The sequence below is a fragment of the Lagenorhynchus albirostris genome, chromosome 11 (genome assembly GCF_949774975.1).
Source record: "Lagenorhynchus albirostris chromosome 11, mLagAlb1.1, whole genome shotgun sequence".
NCBI classification, from domain to species: domain Eukaryota; kingdom Metazoa; phylum Chordata; class Mammalia; order Artiodactyla; family Delphinidae; genus Lagenorhynchus; species Lagenorhynchus albirostris.
Window position 1 is genome coordinate 10,563,399 of NC_083105.1, and position 18,284 is coordinate 10,581,682.

At 54.2% G+C, this 18,284-nt stretch overlaps 1 protein-coding gene across 5 annotated transcripts in view; it reads right to left on the minus strand.

The window, feature by feature from the left end:
• MICALL1 (MICAL like 1) overlaps positions 1-10,717 on the minus strand; it is a 28,101-nt gene extending 17,384 nt beyond the window's left edge. For 2 of the 5 annotated variants that reach the window (XM_060165166.1, XM_060165162.1), the window contains exons 1-4: positions 10,233-10,717; positions 5,961-6,009; positions 5,378-5,519; positions 516-604 (exon numbers count right to left, since the gene is read on the minus strand). In XM_060165166.1, coding sequence (XP_060021149.1) covers positions 516-604; positions 5,378-5,519; positions 5,961-6,009; positions 10,233-10,378 — 426 coding nt within the window. In that variant the 5' untranslated portion in view covers positions 10,379-10,717. The remainder of the gene's footprint in view (positions 1-515; positions 605-5,377; positions 5,520-5,960; positions 6,010-10,232) is intronic. The other 3 variants (XM_060165165.1, XM_060165161.1, XM_060165163.1) reach the window with 2 other exon arrangements.
• Positions 10,718-18,284: the final 7,567 nt, after the last annotated feature.

Consider the following 18,284-nt stretch of genomic DNA (forward strand, 5'->3'; position numbering starts at 1 on the left):
CAGCAAGGCGCAGTTGGGAGCAGGTGGGAAAAGCCCTCTGCACACTGTGAAGTGTTGTCCAGATGTGAAATGCTGGTGTCATCCCCTAAGCATCTTGGAGCAGGGGGCTGGCAGTGAGGCCCCCACTTCCCAGCTGAGAGATCTTGAACAAATGACCAAACCTCTCTGAGATTCAGTTTCCTCATCTGTACGTCAGGACACACAATACCCACCTCCCAGTGTTGCTGAGAGGATTAAGCAGAATCACCCTAGGAAGTTTAAGCCCTGTCTCACGGGAACCAAGGGGAGAATTTGCCGTATTGCATGGGCGAGTCCTGTGAGTCCCATGATGGGGAGGCAGTGCTGTGGACGCCCTGGGCCCCTCCCAGGCCTGCCATCCCCTGCCCCTACCGCCCTGGCCTGGCCTGTGAGAATCTAGTCCCAAAGCCAACGGGAAAGGGACCAAGAACACCCGCGGAACGCGGCAGTGGCAGCTGTCCCCCCACCCCACCTGCCCACACCCGGCATCTGCCTACCTGAGCCCTGTCTCCTGGTTCCGCGGGAGTGGGTGCTTTGGATGGCGGGGAGGATGCTGCCAGGCCCTTTCTGGGTGATGAGACCCCGGCTGCCAAGAGACCAGAAAGAGACTCTGAGGCAGCTGGAGACCCTGGAGGTCCAGGAGGCCCAACCTGGCCTGAGCTTTGAGCTCCACGGCTACCACCTGAGGGCAGACCACCGACGCAGTGGGACCAGGATCCCACTTTACACAGGCAGGGGATGCCTCCTTCCAAACTAAGTGCCAAGGGCAAGCTACCCAACCCTGCCAGGCCTCCGCAAAGCGGAACAGTGACTCCCACCGCACAGGGCAGCGTGAAAAATAAGGCACCAGGGACTTCCCTGGTGGTGTAGTGGTTAAGAATCTGCCTGCCAATGCAGGGCACACGGGTTCAAGCCCTGGTCTGGGAAGATCCCACATGCCACGGAGCAACTAAGCCCGTGCCCCACAACTACTGAGCTTGCGCTCTAGAGCCCCCGAGGCACAGCTACTGAACCCCGTGTGCCTAGAGCCCATGCTCTGCAACAAGAGAAGCCACCGCAGTGAGAAGCCCGGGCACCGCAACGAAGAGTAGCCTCCGCTCACCGCAACTAGAGAAAGCCTGTGTGCAGCAACGAAGACCCAACGCAGCCAAAAATAAATAAATAAATTTCTTTTTAAAAAATAAAATAAAATAAGGCACCAGGACAAGCACAGAACCATCAGCACCCAACATGTGAAAGGACGGGTAGCTTCCTGCCCACGAGGCTGAACAGGTGAAGGGAAGGAAAGAAGAGGAACCACATGGCGCCGGCCTGAAGGTTCAGGAAGATGGGCTGGCTCCCTGGGGCCGAGAAGCTGCCCCACCCAAGCCCAAGTGGGCAGGTGCAGCCCGGAACCCTGCCTGCACGCCCTCGAACCAGAAGAAACCCACCGCCCAGCCCACCCGCCTCCTCCATGACTCTGCTCCTTCATTACTTCAGCAAATATCCACTAAGCACCTACTCTGTACCCAGTGATTAAAATAAAACCCCCAAATTCAGAGACCTGTATACCAAAAGATAAATCAATACTACTGTATGCTAATTCTTTTTTTTTTTTTTTTGCGGTACGCGGGCCTCTCACTGCTGTGGCCTCTCCTGGAGCACAGGGTCCAGACGCGCAGGCTCAGTGGCCATGGCTCACGGGCCCAGCCGCTCCGCGGCATGTGGGATCTTCCCAGACCGGGGCACGAACCGGTGTCCCCTGCATCGGCAGGCGGACTCTCAACCACTGCGCCATCAGGGAAGCCCTATGCTAATTCTTAAAAATAAAATCCAGGGAATTCCCTGGTGGTCCAGTGGTTAGGCGCCTCCAATGCAGGGGGCCCTGTGCTGGATCCCTGGTTGAGGAACTACGATCCTGCAAGCTGTGAGGCCCGGCCAAAAAAAAAAAAAAAAAATCCAAATTCCTTACTGTGGTCTAAGGTAGCACTGCCAGAAGCTCAGGTCACAATCCATTAACGGACCCTGAAATCAACTGAGTGGACGGCAACCAGCATATGGTAAAGATGGATTAGAAGGAAATATCTGCGGGCACCTCATGTTTTAAGGGGAAGAATCGGTTCCTGAAACTTGTTTCAGTGACATATGTGTACATGAACATGGATTATAATGGGAAACATATTTCTTACCATGAGTCATGGTCAAAAATTTTGGGCCCACTCCCTACCACCACCACTACCCCACCCCCCCACCCCCTACCCCCACCACCCCAACCCTGGCCTCACCTCCTCCTTCCCCCTCACTCCCCTGGAGCACACAGGCCCCCTGCTGCCCCGTTGCCTGGAATATTCCTCCCCAGATCTTCACATGGCCTCCTTCTCCTCCTTGTTCAAGGCTTAGCTCAAATGTCACCCCCTCAGAGAAGCCCTCCATGACTACTCACCTGAAATAGCCACTTCTTCCTCTCGTTGCTTTTTTTTTTTTTTTTTTTTTTTTTTTGCGGTACGTGGGCCTCTCACTGCTGTGGCCTCTCCCGCTGTGGAGCACAGGCTCCGGACGCGCAGGCCCAGCAGCCATGGCTCACGGGCCCAGCCGCTCCGCGGCACGTGGGATCCTCCCGGACCGGGGCACGAAGCCGCGTCCCCTGCATCGGCAGGCGGACTCTCAACCACTGCGCCACCAGGGAAGCCCCTCTCGTTGCTTTTTATACCATTACCTTATTTTGTTTGCTTATCGGACTTATCTGCAATTATATTAATTACTTTGTTCGCCCCCCCTCCCCCATCCTTTAGACTGCAAGCTCTGTGAGTCTGTATGCCTCTCAGCTCTCCCCCAGCTCCTAGCACAGTGTCTGGCACACAGTAGAGGCGAAATAAATACTTGTTAAATGAATGAGTAAGTGCCAGGTGCTGGAGTCACGTAGCAGGTCTACAGGGGAGAGGGAGTAATTGAGATACTATGACCAGAGTCTTATATGTTCACCACGGGGCAGGGGGCTATAAGAACACCTGGAGTATATCAGGGCAGGCTGCTTGGAGGAGGCAAAATGTGGGGTGAGAGGATGAGTAGGAAAGAATGTGTCAGAGCATGGGGGGTGAGGACAGGGACTGGAGGATCACCAAGAAGAAAGGCTTAGCAGCAAAGGAATGCGATACCTTCAAAGCAGCACAAGAAATTCAGTATGACTACAGCAGGGGCAGTGAGTGCCTTACGCTAAGTCGGGAGAGGCCCTCAGGGGCCCCGCTAAGAAACTGGGCTTCATCCTGATGACACCACCCCTGTCACCCTGGTAGGGGGGAGGTACCCCTCCTCTGAGTCCCTCAGCCACTGGGCTTCCTTCCGTCACACTCTGGTTCCAGACTAGGCTGTGGCTCCTGGAGGTCAGGGGTCAGCTGACATGCCCAGGGTCACCGGCCTCCACAGAGCCTGGCACCAGATGAAAGGAGAGCACGGCACGGTGTTGTCTCAGCCACAGCCAGCTTCCAAAGTTACCCAGTACAGTGAAAGTCAAGCCTGGTCAAAATTACCCTTGAAATCCCTCCCCTTACCCAGAAAGTACAGAAGAGGACCATCTGGGGGAGCCTAAGAGCCAGCTTCGCCTCCAGCGTTGGAACACCTCGCTGCATTCCCTCTGGTTGAGCAGCAGGTGGGATAAAAATGGTTTGCATTTAGGGGCCAAGCCGTATGGTAGCACAAGCTGTGCCTTTAGCAACAGGAGTTCCCCACAGGCCCAGGGGGTGCTCTTGCCCCGGGCAGAACACGGGGAGCTGGGCCACCAGGGTGACCTCACTCCCAGGGTGCCTGGTGAGGACCAGGAACAAAGTGGGCACCACCGACAGTATTACCAAGGGCCCTGCCCCACCTGCCCAGCCCGCAGGTCCCCGGAAGGAGGCCCTCCAGAGAAGAGCTTAGTAGAGGGAGATCGGGGTTTGGCCACAGGGAATCCTCCAGAAGATACGACTGAACTGTGATTCTAGGTGAGCAAGCTAAATTCTAACCAATGGAATAAAAAAGTAATAATAATAGTAACCTTGAGTCCTCAATAAGGACCAGACACAGGTCATCCTTCCTCATTTACTCCCATCAACCCTGCGAGACGGATGCTGTTCTTATCCTCACTGCAAAGGGGACCCTGAGCCGAGAGGTGACCCTGTGGCCCACTGTCACCCAGACAGTAAATGGCAGCACAGAAACGTTCAGTCCACCTGCCTCTCACCAGACGCTCAGCAATTGAGAAATACTTTCATTTTTATTTCTAGTAAAATACATATAATGTTATTTGTTCAATTATAATATTAATGCCTAGCATTATGGGGGGGATGGGGAGTAACAGATTATTTTAATCTTTTAATTTTTATGTTTTCTATGTTCTAATTTTCTACAGTAAGCATGTTTTACTCCTAGTAAGAAAAAGAAAATCGGTACTTCCTAGAATACTTTTCTTTTAAGAGATGGGCTGAGATTGTCCACATGGAGAGCAGAGGCTGGAGGAAGGACTGACATGGCAGTGGAGGGGCAAGGTGCCCACCCCCAGAGGACCCCTGACAGCAGTGACACAGCGCAGGAGTCGGGACACCTGAACTTGGTTTTCCTGCTGTGTGACCTTGAGCTCCTCCCTTCCCCTCTTTGAGCCCATTTCCTCTCTGCGGAAGACAAGGCCCAGGAGAGATTCCCACATGGGGACTCTCCAGGCGGGAGGCTCAGTAGCCACCCAGTGACCTGACTCAGGGCCGAGAAATACCCTTGCAGCCTCCCATCCCCCCACCCCCACCCCCCTATCCCACCCCACACAATTCCCCAGCCTCTTAGTTCTCAGGCCTTGAAGGTCACTGCTGGGGAAGATGCTGTACAACAGCCCTACAGGGCCACTTCCCCACTGGAGGAAAAAAAACCCAGGGAGGTGTCTGCAAACAGGAAGTGAGGGTGGGTGCCAGAGAGGTGAGCTCACAGACAGCGGATGAACTCGTCCTGCTTTGTCTCCTCTGACATTATTAATTTTTTTTTTTTTTCCCCTCACCAAGTGGCTTGTGGGATCTTAGTTCCCCGACCAGGGATTCAACCCGTGCTCCCTGCACTGGGAGCGCCGAGTCCTTAACACTGGACCACCAGGGAATTCCCTCCTCTGACATTATTTCACTCAGTTACTGGTTCACGCGTTTGTTGTCTGTCTACCCCGCCAGGCTATGAGCTCCCCGAAGGCAGCGATCTCCTTCACCGCTGTGCCCCCCGGGCCTAGCACAGTGTTATTTTACTCAATTAGTATTTCAGTGAGTGAATGAATGATGAGCTGCCTCCCTGTGCCTGTTTGCACCTCAGAAGACAGTGTGACACATGCCCCGCCCCCAGGGCCAGCCTCCCTGAAGGGCTGCACCCCTCTCACCTTGGCCAGGGCTGGCGAAGTGGTTGTAATATTGGGACACGTAGGTCATGATGCTGAGGCAGTCAGGGACACTCATGGAGACCATGTCACTGGGGTCCAGGAGAGCAGGGATTCCCAGCTCCTTCTCAGCCACTTCAAAGGCCTGGGGGCGTGCAGATGCCAGGGTGGGGGAAGGTTTGAGGCGGGGGGGGGGGGGAAACGTGTGGGGTGGGGGGCAGGTGCAGGGGTGGGAGAAGGATGGGGGGTGCACAGAAGCAGTCACAAGCAGGAAGAGGAAGATGAGGCAGGGTCAGTGGGCGCCACTCTGCACAGACCCAGCTTTGCTCAGCGGGATGAGGGCGATGAGGGCAGGGGTGACTGTGACCTGGAGAAGGGGAAGGTCTGGTGCTCCAGGCACAAGTGGGCCAGAGGGGAGCAGGGGGTGGGGAGAGGAGCGGCCAGGGCCCCAGTGCAAGGCAGCTGCTCTGGGAGCTGGTCCATGAGCCCCTCACCTCAGCTCCTGCCCTGCAAGACCCCTGCCCTCCGACACACACCCTCCCAAAACACACAGCCTCGTGGGCTTCCATCTGTCTGGGGGACTCACCAAACGGTTATTCTCGAAGACATTGTCCTTGGAAAGTGAATCAAACTCTCTGCAAGAGACAAAGTGGGGGGGGAGCATTGAGGAGAGGGCTGGGGCAGGGGCGTGACCAGTGGAGGTGACCACAGCCCAACCAGCCTGGGTCTCAGCAGGGTTGGGGGAGGGGACTCTGGAGGAGGAAACTGAGGCAAGGAACGCGTGCTAATAGAGCGGGGGCTGCCAGGTGGGGCAGAGAATGAGCACACGGCCCCTGGGGGCCTCCAAGCAGAGGCTGGAAATCACTCAGAAGGGGCGGGGTTGAAAAGCCCCAGCTTCAAGTTTATCCCCCAGGAAGCCATGTCCTGACTCAGTGGCAAAGACAAAACTAAGACCAGGACCAATGCTGGTGACAACAAGGACACCCACAGATTGCTGGCCTCACGCTGAGCACTGGGCTGAGCTCCTGTCTTGAATTTATTTTCAACTCTACTTGGCAGGTATTTACCCCACTTTACAGATACGGACACTGAGGCCCAGAGAGAGGAAGCCACCCCGGGAAGAGGAAGCCGCCCTGGGAATCCACATTTCTGTTCCTTCCACTGCACGTCACAAACCTGGAGAGCCACACCAACTTGCTGAAACCCTAACCCGGGCCGAAGAGGAACGGTGTTCCAATGGGGCCGGGAATAGAACAAGTCTGAACCAGCCTGGAAATAGTACATTCTCCAGAGCTGCTGCCACTGAGCGGTCGGCCAACCCTGCTGAGCCACTCCTGGGGGCACCATCCTTCGGGGAGCAGTGAAGGGTGTCCCAGTTCCTAAGCTGGGACAGGTGAGAAGTGGCAGGGCCTGCCGGAGTAACCTAGCTTTTATTTATTCCCCTCCTCACCTCCTGGCTTCAGCTGCTGGAGTGGCTGAAACCAGCGGAGGAGACCCAGCCTTCTTGCTCGGCAGCCTCCTGGGTGCACCCGCCCCAAGCCTTGTCCTTCTATGGCTGGAAACTGCAGCCTGACTGCCTGAGACCTGGGCCCAGAGGCCAGAGAAGGCAGTACGGCCTCCAAAGTCTGGGTCCCAGGCCCTGTTCTTCCAGGTCAGGCTGTGTGACCTTGGGCGGGTTGGCAGTCCTTGTGGTCTTCATTTTCCCATCTGCAAACTAGGGGAAGCCCTCGTACCACCTCCCAGGCTGGTGGGGAGGACCAGGCTTGTTAGAGGCCGGCCTCACAGACACAAGAGAGCCCTCCTCCTCCTGCCCAGCTGCCTGCTAACTTCTCCAGGCAGAGATCAAGGTACAGTGAACGTGGGCCAAGGCAGGAAGGGGTAGTTTGCAAACCCCAGGAGGTGCCGAAGGCCAAAAGGCGGAGTGGACTGGGGAGGGGATTGTGTATGCACTTCAGCCCCTTTGGCCACCTCTGGCCAGACCGCTTCTTTCTCCCCTCAGCTGGGTCCCGAACTCCTCCCCTTGCTTGGCCACTGCCTAAGAGTGTGACCCTGAGCAAGCTACACAACCTCTCTAAACCTCGGGGACACTGTGACACCAGCCCAGCCCCCAACAAAAGCTTGTTCTGAGGCCGAATGAGACAAAAGCAGCTTGTCTGGGCCGTTTATTTCAGTCTCCCAGCAGTGTTCTTAGAAGGCTAGGGTCACCTTTTGTTCACGGCACGCACTCAACACCCTCCACAGTGCCCGGTCCTTAGCAGGCACTCCATCAATGTCTGCTGAATGCATAAATGCCGGAAACAGCGTGAAAACTGTAAAGGTCCCCACGATACTACAATTTTTCCTCCACTTCTCCCTCCCCTACCTTCGTCCCTAATCAACATCTAGGCTTTGGAAACATATTTTCTGAGAGTTTTCGAAGGCTGGGAAGTTCTATTTGGCTCTGGGGGAGGTGAGGAGCACAAAAATGAAACCCACATGGTCCCTCAAGGGAGCTTAAAGATGCCTAGATTTGAGGAGGGGGAATGAGCCCACAGCTCGAGAAGCCTGAACCACTTTAGAAGATGGTGCTTGCCCTCGCCCCTACCCCAGTCCTACTCTCATGGAGATCCTCCCTAGCCATCACCGAGGTCCTCTCTCTGCCTCATATAGGACCTGGGCCTCGGTTTTTCTCCCGTGCAATGGGCTGGCAGCCCAGATGCTGGCCTGCCTTGCAAATGAATGCCTGGACCTGATTCTGGATCTCTTCGCAGGAGGGAAGCCCCCTCCGCTCCACACGAACTCTAGCCACATCCCTCCCTGTGGCCCCATCCACCCTCCTTAGCCAGCAGGAAGCCCTAAGCACTCTGGCCCAGCCACATCTCCCAGCCCTCCCTGCCCTGTGCTATGGGCTCCAACAGTGCCGCCTGTGTCTCTGCTCAGGTGGTCCCCTCTGCTCAAGGTCCCCGGGAATGCCCTTCCCTCAGCCCTGACCCAGCTCCTACTATCTCCTTGAAGTCTATGTGACGGCTGGGAGGCCCTCCCAACCTAGCCCTTTGATACAGCACTTCCCACGGGGAGTTAACAGCACTGCTTATACATCTGTTACCCGCATAGGCCACGAGAGACTGTGTGGGGTTTGCCTCTTGGTTGGTTAGTAGCTATTTCCATTACCAGGCACAGTGTCCAGCACAGAGTATAACTCTGCAGACATTTGTGGAATAAACGAAGGAATGAGACACTTTCATCATCCCTTCCTGCTTAATAACACTTCTTATAATAACTAACGTTAATTGAATGTTCATTGTCCCATTTAATTTCTCCCAACAATCCTGTGAGGTAGGTCTTATTATCAACCCCGCTTTACTGACCAGGAAACTGATGGCTGGAGGGATCCAGTGATTTTCCCAAGGTTGCACACCTAAGACATGGAGGAGCTGACCGGAAACCAAGCAGCCTGCACTTTGTGCTGGCAGGCTCAGGTCCATTGCATGGCTTAGCTTGACACCTAAGTCCTGTCACACACTGGCCAACCCTGCCTCACCACTTGCCCCCCAGCCAAAACAGAAGACCCCTTGAGCCCTCCGCTCTAATGCGTGGGTCCAATCTGGGTGCCCTCCTTCTCCAACCTTCAAGGCGCGGCTCCTGAGCCCCCTTACGCCGGGCCACAGGCCCCACAAGAGGCAGCAGCCCACCTACATCTCCACCTCATCTCGTTCGCTTCTGCATCCACACCCCCCGAAACCCTCTCCTCCAGGGCCCACCCCACCACCTACATGGTACAGAATAAATGCATCTACACCATCGAATCCTCGAGGCAATCCTTCCCTTCCTTCCCTCCTTCATCAAAGCCTCCCAGGTGCTGTCTTTGGGGAGCACAGGAGGTGGAACAGACACACAAAGACTCCAGACCCTGTCAGGCTTGGGGAGCCCTGTCCGAGGGGCTGTAAGCAAGACAGACAAGGACCATGACTCTTGTCCCCAGTTTGCAGATGAGACCGGAAGTACAAGGAATGGCAGCTGCCAGATAAACATGCACTCAGTGTTTTATGAATGAATGAATGAATGAATGAATGGAAGAGGTTCCAGGGCCCAAGGAAGAGGGAGCTGAGATAGAAACACCAAGTCAACTGTTTTGGGGTCTGAATAAATTTTCCCGTGGAACCTCACTGGGCACCTGGGGGCAAGAAGAGGCCATTTCACACCCTGGAGCAGCCCATTAGGGCTGTAGGTCAGACCCTAGGAGTATTCATTCAGCCTCCCTGCCCCACTGAGGACAGCAGAGTCATGCAGAACACACCTGGGGAGACAGGTCTGTGTCCTAATGGGGAGGGGGTTACATCCATTCATCTGACCTCTATTAACCCAGGGATTCCTCTGTGTCAGGAACTGTGCTAGTGCCCTGGAAACATGATCGCATGGGAGAATCAAAGCAAGGGGGCCCCACAGAGGGAACAGGCCTCAATGCCCCACGTGGAGGGGGCTGCTCGGAGTGCCTGTTTTAAGAGTTTAGTGTAAGAAAGGCCCAGGGTCCCCGAGGAGGGCTCGGTGCTCCTTCAGAGGCAAGGCCTTGGAGGCTTCGGTGTCCCTTGGGCGGAAATCAGTGCCCTGTGGGCGGGGCCAGGGCCTCAGCAGAAAGACCAGCATGGGAGGCGGGCTGTGTTCCAGTGGGCGGGGTCAAAGAGGCCAAGTGGGGGAGGGGTGCCCTGGGTCAGAGGGTCTCCGCGATGCGTTGGGGGCCCGCGGGAGGGTGGGAGTCTCGGCCTCCGGGGGCGGTGCCTGCCGCCGCCCCGGCTCCGCGTCACTGAGCGGGGCGGGGGTCCCCAGCTCGAGCCCGCGCCGCCCTGCGCCCCGGCCGGCCGCCCGCCCTCCCGGCACTCACAGCAGGTCGGGCCGGTGCCGGTGCAGGATGGCGCAGAAAGCCAGGCCGTCCCGGAAGGAGCTGCTCAGGTCGCGGATGTCCACGCCGCGGTAGCCCTCGCACTGGCGGCGGCACCAAGCCAGCAGCGCGACCCGCGGCCCCGCCATGAGCCGCGCGGGGCTCGGGCCCGGCTCCGGGCGCCGCCGGGACTGGGCTTCACCCTTGGACCCGGCTCGGGCCGGCTTCCAGCTACGGCTGCGGCTATGATTCCGGCGCGGCCCAGCCGGCGCGGCTTGGAGCTTGGGGAGCGACCCGCTAGCGGCGGGCGCGGGGCGGGGAGGAGGCGGGGCCGCGGCCTCGGAGTCCTCGCTCGGGCTCCGGAGCGGGGTCCCGGATCTGCTGCCTGCTTCCCGCCCGGCCCTGCCCGGACCTGCCCGAGCAGCCGCTGCCCGAATGGCCCGGCCCGGCCGGCCGCCGCCTACTCACTGCCGCCCGCTCCCCTTGCTGTGGGCCGGCCGCGGGCGCGGTCTTCCCGCTGGTCTCGGTCCCCGCCCGCCGCCGCGGGGGAGCGGGGAGGGGGCGGCGGCCTGGCGCCCCACCCAGCGGTGGCTCCGCCCCCCAGACGCGGACCCCGCACCCCCACCCGCCTCACGTGCCCAGCACCCCACCGCCCCTCTCCTCGGCGATCCCGGTCACCCCTTCCCACTCCCCGCCGTGGACTCCTCAAAGAACTCTGGGATGGCCCCTGAACCCCTCACCCACCGCAAACTAGCCCCTCCCCACAGTGACTTCTTCCTCCACCACGCTGCCCACCGGGAAGTCTCCTCTTCCTCCCATCCTGAGTGCTTCCCACTCTAAGGACCTGCAAATCCCCCACATTCCCCTGGCCTGAAACTTTGCGGAGGCATTCTCCCCACCCCCGGCCGATCAGGCAGTTCCCCTGCAGACCCCAAAACACCCCCAGATGACTACTAGCTTCATTCACCCTGTCTCACCACTCCAAAACACCCTTGACCTACAGGTAGTTCTGTCTGCCACCTTCCCCTCCCCCCAGAGCCGGACCGGGAGACTCCATGCTCCCACCCATGGGACCCCGGGGCCCTTCCCATGGGACGCCACCACCACCACCATCACAGTGGTCCAGGTGTCCACTCAGTGATGTATTGAGCCTGACAAGGGGTCCTGCAGAGTTTTCCTCACCCCCCGTGTAGGGTCAGGGATCTCACCCCTCCCCACTGGGGCATCCTGACTAGGGTTGGGGGGGTTGGGGTCCCATGGGAAGGACCTATGGGAAGCAGGCCCCTGTCTAATGGGACATTGGGTGTCTGGCCTTGGAACCTCTGCAGCCTCATTCTCCTGCTCCCCCATCCAGACCTGGGTTAGCCACCCTCCCCAGAGGCCTCTCCCGACCTCCAGATGAATCAGTTTCCACTAGGCTGCCGTGGCAGTGACATCACTCTGACCAGTGCAATAGTTAGCTGGGATGAGTCTGTCGCACCACTCCCCCCAAAGGAAGGAGCGGGATCCTAGTCATCTCTATCAGCCATCAGCCCTTGGAGGAGTGGAAAGAACAGGGGTGTACCAACCCAGGCTCGAATCCTGGCTTTCCCCACTCACTCAGCCATGTGACCGTGTGCCTCCATGAACCTCAGTTGCCACATCTTAATAATGGGGATAATTCCTGCTTTACAAAGTGGCTGAGAGGAGTAAGATGTGCCTCGCAATTAGTCTTCACTCATAAACTCTAACTATTGATACCTGGTGCCGGGTAAACATGTGATAAAATGGATTGAAAACATTTTGTACCCAGCTTGTCCCTTGGACCTTTGTGAGTAAATTATGGAGGAAACAGGCCAACTTGGGGAATCCCACCTCCTCAAAGGTTCACTGAGTCCCAGCTCGGAATACAATTATGACCCAGGGGACCCCAGCTTGCCAGCCTGGGGCAGCCTCACACCCTGGATCTGTCCACAGCTGGGAGGCCACCATCTTGGCCCAGAACGCCAACTTTCAGGTTACCTAGGAAGGGGCTGCCACGAGCCAGGCTGCCTGGCCAGCCCCCTTGGCCCCTCACCAACCCTTCGTTGCCGCCTCCGGCCCTGTCCCTGTAGGAAAGCAACTCTAAGAAAGGAGGGTTCCAGGTACTCTCATTAAATCAGGGACTTGGGCTCACACACCCACCTTGGCCTCCAAAGACCACCAGTACTCTTCATTAAAGCCCAGGAGGGATTATATTCCTCTCCTCACCAGCCTAAGGGGCTCCCTTCAGGTCCCTGAAGACAGTTTCAGATCTGACCTTGATCCCTTTGCCATGAGAGTAGCTCACCCAGCCCAGCCTCTGGGCCCTAATTAGCCATTTGTGGGGTTTAGAAACTCATTATCTGAGTCAGCTCATCATGATAGGAGGTAAGGGCCTCCATGACCACAGCTGTGTGTGACCACAGGCCAGACAACTCCACCCCTATGAACCCTAAATTCTTACCCTATAAAATTGGGATAATAATCTTTGCCTTGCCTGCGTCCCAAGGTTGTGGGTAATCCGGTGAGATAATGAATGGAAAAATGCCGTGCAGACTGTAAATCCAGGGTTCAGGTGGGAGGTGGGACTGTGTTCACAGGTGAGGTCAGAAGCCACAGACAGCTATGCGAGTCAGGTCACCAGCCCAAAATCATACCAAAATATCAGGATTAGGACGAAGGGATTTGGGCCCTTCGTTTGGTGTGTTTATTTTTTAACTATCAGTTAAGAAGTAAATACACTCTCCTTATCAAAAATTTTAAAATAAAGCTAAAGTTCCTACTTGACTGTCTCCCTCAACCCCAGTCCCCTCCTAAGATGTAGACACGGTTGTTAGTTTTTTGTTTTTTTAATATTTATTTATTTATTATTTATTTGGCTGCTTTGGGTCTCTAGTTGTGGCATGCACACGGGATCTAGTTCTCTGACCAGGGATCGAACCTGGGCCCCCTGCACTGGGAGCACAGAGTCTTAACCACTGGACCACCAGGGAAGTCCCATGGTTGTCAGTATGAAGTCGAACCTTCCAGACCTTGTGCATGCATTTATATTCAAACATGGATTCAACAAATATTGACCAAGTACCTGCTCCTTGGCTGGGGAGCTCCAGGCTAGATAGGGTGAACAAGACAGGATCCCTGCCCTCATGGAACTAACATTCTAATGGAGAAGACAGGCAGGGAACAAATAAAGCAACAAAGATCATTTTAGATGGTGAAAGGGGCTTGGAAAAGAATAAAGTAAGACACTGTGACAGAGAACCATGGGAACAGACGGGGCTTCCAGGGAAGGCCTCTTTGTGGTGGGAACATTTGAGCTGAATGACACCCATCCCCCAAGAAAGCAAGTCGGATGCGAGCCAGTGAGAGATCATTGCAGGTAGTTGGAATCCTTCTAATTTATTCCCAGTAATAGCACGAGACAGGATCCTGGCAGGGAAGTGCTGGCTAGTGTGGTGAGTGAGACAGGCTAGTGACTACTCTTCGTCCAGAATGATAAGGGGCAAAGGAAAAAGAAGCCCGAAGGAAGAGCAGGCGTCCAGAGGAGGGCCCTGACTAGTCTGGGAAAGGATGCCATACTTTCCACTTCCCATTCTTCCTGCCAGCCTGCTTTGCAGGAGAGCTGTGATGGAGGGAGATGCAAAGGCAGAATGAAGAAAAACCCCACGGGGTGGGGGGGGAGTGGGGGGAGAAGCTGATGTCGAATGAGCACTGGTGGGAATGGCTGAGTGAATGAATGACCAGCACTTACAGCTTACACTTATTTTCACACACAGATCTCAAGGTAAATTTCAGAAAGATGAAAGGGAGAGGAACGGCCATGGTGGGGACCTGGAGAGGCTGAGCGGGAAAAGAATGTCATCATTGCCTCTGGGAATCTCTGGCTGTTGAGTCCCCAACTGATTCTGCGCCTGCTCAGAGGCGGGGGCTGGGGGCCGCTTCTCTCTCAGAGCCGGAAGTCCACCTGTGTCTGTGCGTTCCTGGGTGTGGGAGGTGATGCCTGGTTGGCCCCATTTCACTCACCACCTACTCTCTTTGCCACTGACTTGCTGGGAGACCCTGGATAAATATGTCACCTGTCAAAGGTTCAATGTCAATATCTATAAAAGGTGGGCCTTTGCCCACCTTGGGATGCAGCAGGCCTGTTTCTAGGACTCTATCCTCCAGAAATACTATCCCAGGGGCCCCAAGATGCACATACAAAGATGCTCATTGTTCGCTAACAGCAAAGCACTGGGAGCAACCTAAATGTTCATGAGGGACAGCATAATTGAGTTTCAATACAGCTGGAAAACAGAAAACCACCAGCTGTTAAAAAGAGCGTCCTGGGGGATTTCCCTGGCGCTCCAGTGGTTGAGACTCCACGCTCCCATTGCAGGGGGCGCAGGTTCTGGTCGGGGAATTAGGATCCCACATGCCCACGGTGTGGCCACACACAAAAAAAATATCCTGGAAACAACAAGGTCCTACTGTATAGCACAGGAAACTATATTTAATATCCTGTGATAAACCATAATGGAAAATAATATGAAAAAAAAGAATATATATATGTGTATAACTGAGTTACTTTACCGCACAGCAGAAATTAACACAACATTGTAACTCAACCATACTTCAATAAAATTTTTTTAACAAGTGTCATGGAAATACATCCTCAAAAGAAGTGAAAAAAGCTAGCTGTAAAATAACAGATATACTAGGATTCCATTTTTGCAAAACAAAATTTATATATATATAACATATATATCATGTATACTTATGTATATGAACATGTACATGTGCAGATATATGGAATTTTAAAACATCACAAAGAAAGGAAAAAATCTACCCAAATGCTGTCAATGGTTCACTATGGGAGTGAGATGGGGGTGTGGCAAACTCACTTTTTTTTTTTTAATAAACTTATGTATTTATTTATTTTGGGCTGCGTTGGGTCTTCGTTGCTGTGCGCTGGCTTTCTCTAGTTGCGGCGAGCAGGGGCTACTCTTCCCTGCGGTGCGCGGGCTTCTCATTGCGGTGGCTCCTCTTGTTGCGGAGCACGAGCTCTAGGCGAGAGGGCATCAGTAGTTGTGGCTCACGGGCTCTAGAGCGCAGGCTCAGTAGTTGTGGCGCACGGGCTTAGTTGCTCTGTGGCATGTGGGATCTTCCCGGACCAGGGCTCGAACCCATGTCCCCTGCATTGGCAGATGGATTCTTAACCACTGAGCCACCAGGGAAGTCCCAGATTCACTTTTTACAAGTCATTATGGTCCGAATTTGTAACAACAGCAGGCATAACTTTTTAAAATAACAGTTTTGAGATATAATTCACATACCATAAAGTTCACTCTTGTGAACAATTTGTGGTTTTTAGTATATTCACAGGGTTGTGCAACCATTATTTTATTTAGAATATTTTCATTACCCCCCAAAGTCTGTACCCATTAGCACTCACACCCAATACCTGCCCGCCACCCCTGCCCCACCCCTGGCAACCACTATTCTGCTTTCTGTGTATTTGACTCCTCTAGGCACCTCCTATAAGTGGAATCATCCAATATTTGCTGCTGATTAATTTTAGACTCTTGCTCTGATCATAATCTTAACCAGTCACTTGAAAAAACAAATGAACTTTCTCATACCAACACAACATCGTTTGCAGTTTAATTAACAGTGCTAGAAGCGAAAGGGGCTCTAATTTTAAAACAAAAGCAGCCCCAAATAAGCAAGAGGAGATTTGCTCACACAGAGGGCCACAGCAGGTCACTGGAAGACAAGAAATCCAGGTAAGTCAGGTAGAGCAAGTATAACTTCATAATGAAAAGAATAACAGGGGAGGGAGCAGGACTTTAGGAAGTGGACCATCCTTCCAGTCTGGACAGCTTGGAGCCTCAGTACCTGTGAGCTTCTAATTCTAGGATTTCATTTTTCTAAGCTTCTCTGACTCCAAGATCCATGTGGGTCTGACCACTGTGCTTTTCTCTCAGGGCCCTACCCAGGCCCTTGGCTCTGAGCTGCTCGCTGGGGGAGCAGGGCCCTGTGGACAATAGGAACATTGTGGGACCTCGGAAGCTGGGGCCTGGAGGCATGTGGGAGGTTTCGCTGCTCTCCTGGTCCTCACTTTGCCACAGGCATGCCCTGAGCATGCCAGGACAGCATCCTGCGCCCCCGTCCCGGCCTGCCGGGATGAGCCTCGGTTTCCTGGAATCCCAGCAATGTCTGAGGATAGGCAGCTATGCCAAGCCATTCTCCACAGACCCTACTGTTCCCCACATACTGTATACACATTCTGGAAAATCGGTCTGGGATTGGGCAAGTAAGTTTGAATCCTTACCCCAAAATGAAACAACTCTCCAATTAAACCCTCCAGAGCAGAGAGGACCATGCGCTGTCCGTCACTGGGAGGGTTCTCTCTGAGCTGGGAGATACTCCTACTTTGCCTTCTGGGTCTGTCCCCGGAGCGGAGGCAGGTCAAAGAAGCCACTGAAATATCCAGGCTGGAAAGGACCCTTTGGGAGTATTTAGCAAAGCCCCTCAGTATACAGGAGACTGGAGCCAAGGAGGGGAGGTGCTTGCCCAGGATGATAGAGGCAGTTAGAGGGGGAGCTGGGGCCGAACCCCATCCCCAGCCCCTTACTCTCCATGCTACAGGATGCTTGGGAGGCCCCAGCCTGCCACGCTGTCCCCCACCCCTTTTGGCTTCCTCTGAAACACGTATTGCTGCTGTTCCAAATCCTGCACAGGCTTCAAGGCCCAGCCCAGACATCACCTCCTCCCTGAAGCCTTCCCTGATAGTCCCAGATGGAAGCCACAACTCCAGGTCTTCTTACAGATTCCCACCCTTGAATTAGATGGAAACTACAGGGGAATCCTTGCCAATTTCAGAGAGAAATTTCCACATGCCTACCCTGGAGGGACTGGCAGGCCAGTGTGGGAGACAGACATGTAAACAATCACAAAAAACAGTCACAGAAAGACAAGACAAGGGAGGTGATATAGAGATGGACAAAGTGCTATAGCACTTCCACAAGGAGCCTCTCATCTCCTGTCCGGGGACTGAGGCTTTATCCCTGAAGGTTGTGTGGAGGAAACAGCATTTGAACAGTGGCTCACACTGTGTGGCATTTATTTGTGCATATGTGTCTCTCCCCATTAGGCTGTGAGATCCAATCCTTAAGAATATTTTATTTATTTATTTATTTATTTATGGCTGTGTTGGGTCTTCTTTGTTACGTGCGGGCTTTCTCTAGTTGTGGTGAGCAGGGGTTACTCTTCGTTGCGGTGCACAGGCTTCTCAAGGCTTCTCATTGCGGTGGCTTCTCTTGTTGCGGAGCATGGGCTCTAGGTGCACGAGCTTCAGTAGTTGTGACACGCGGGCTCAGCAGTTGTGGCTCGCGGGCTCTAGAGCGCAGGCTCAGTAGTTGTGGTAAATGGGCTTAGTTGCTCTGCAGCACGTGGGATCTTCCCAGACCAGGGCTTGAACCCACGTCCCCTGCATTGGCAGGTGGATTTTAACCACTGCACCACCAGGAAGTCCCCAATCCTTAGGAATATTGATGGCTTGGGACATTCCTGGTGGTCCAATGGTTAAGAATCTGCCTTCCAATGCAGGGTACTTGGATTTGTTCCCCGATTGGGGAACTAAGATCCCATGTGTCAAGGGGCAAACTAAGCCTGCACACCACAACTACTGAGCCTGCGCGCTCTAGAGCCAATGTGCCACAACTAGAGGTCCCACGTGCCGCAACGATGAGTCCGTGTGCCACACGAAGACCCAATGCAGCCTAAATAAATAAATATTTTTAAAAATATATTTTTAAAATGTATATGTATAGCTGATTCACTTCGTTATAAAGCAGAAACTAACACACCATTGTAAAGCAGTTATACTCCAATGAAGATGTTAAAAAAAATATACTGATAGGTAACCTTTACTGACACTAACCATATGCTAGACTGTGTGTGTGTGTGTGGTGTTTTCTTCTTTCTTTCTTTCTGTTTTTTTTTAAATTAATTTATTTATGGCTGCATTGGGTCTTCGTTTCTGTGCGAGGGCTTTCTCTAGTTGTGGCAAGC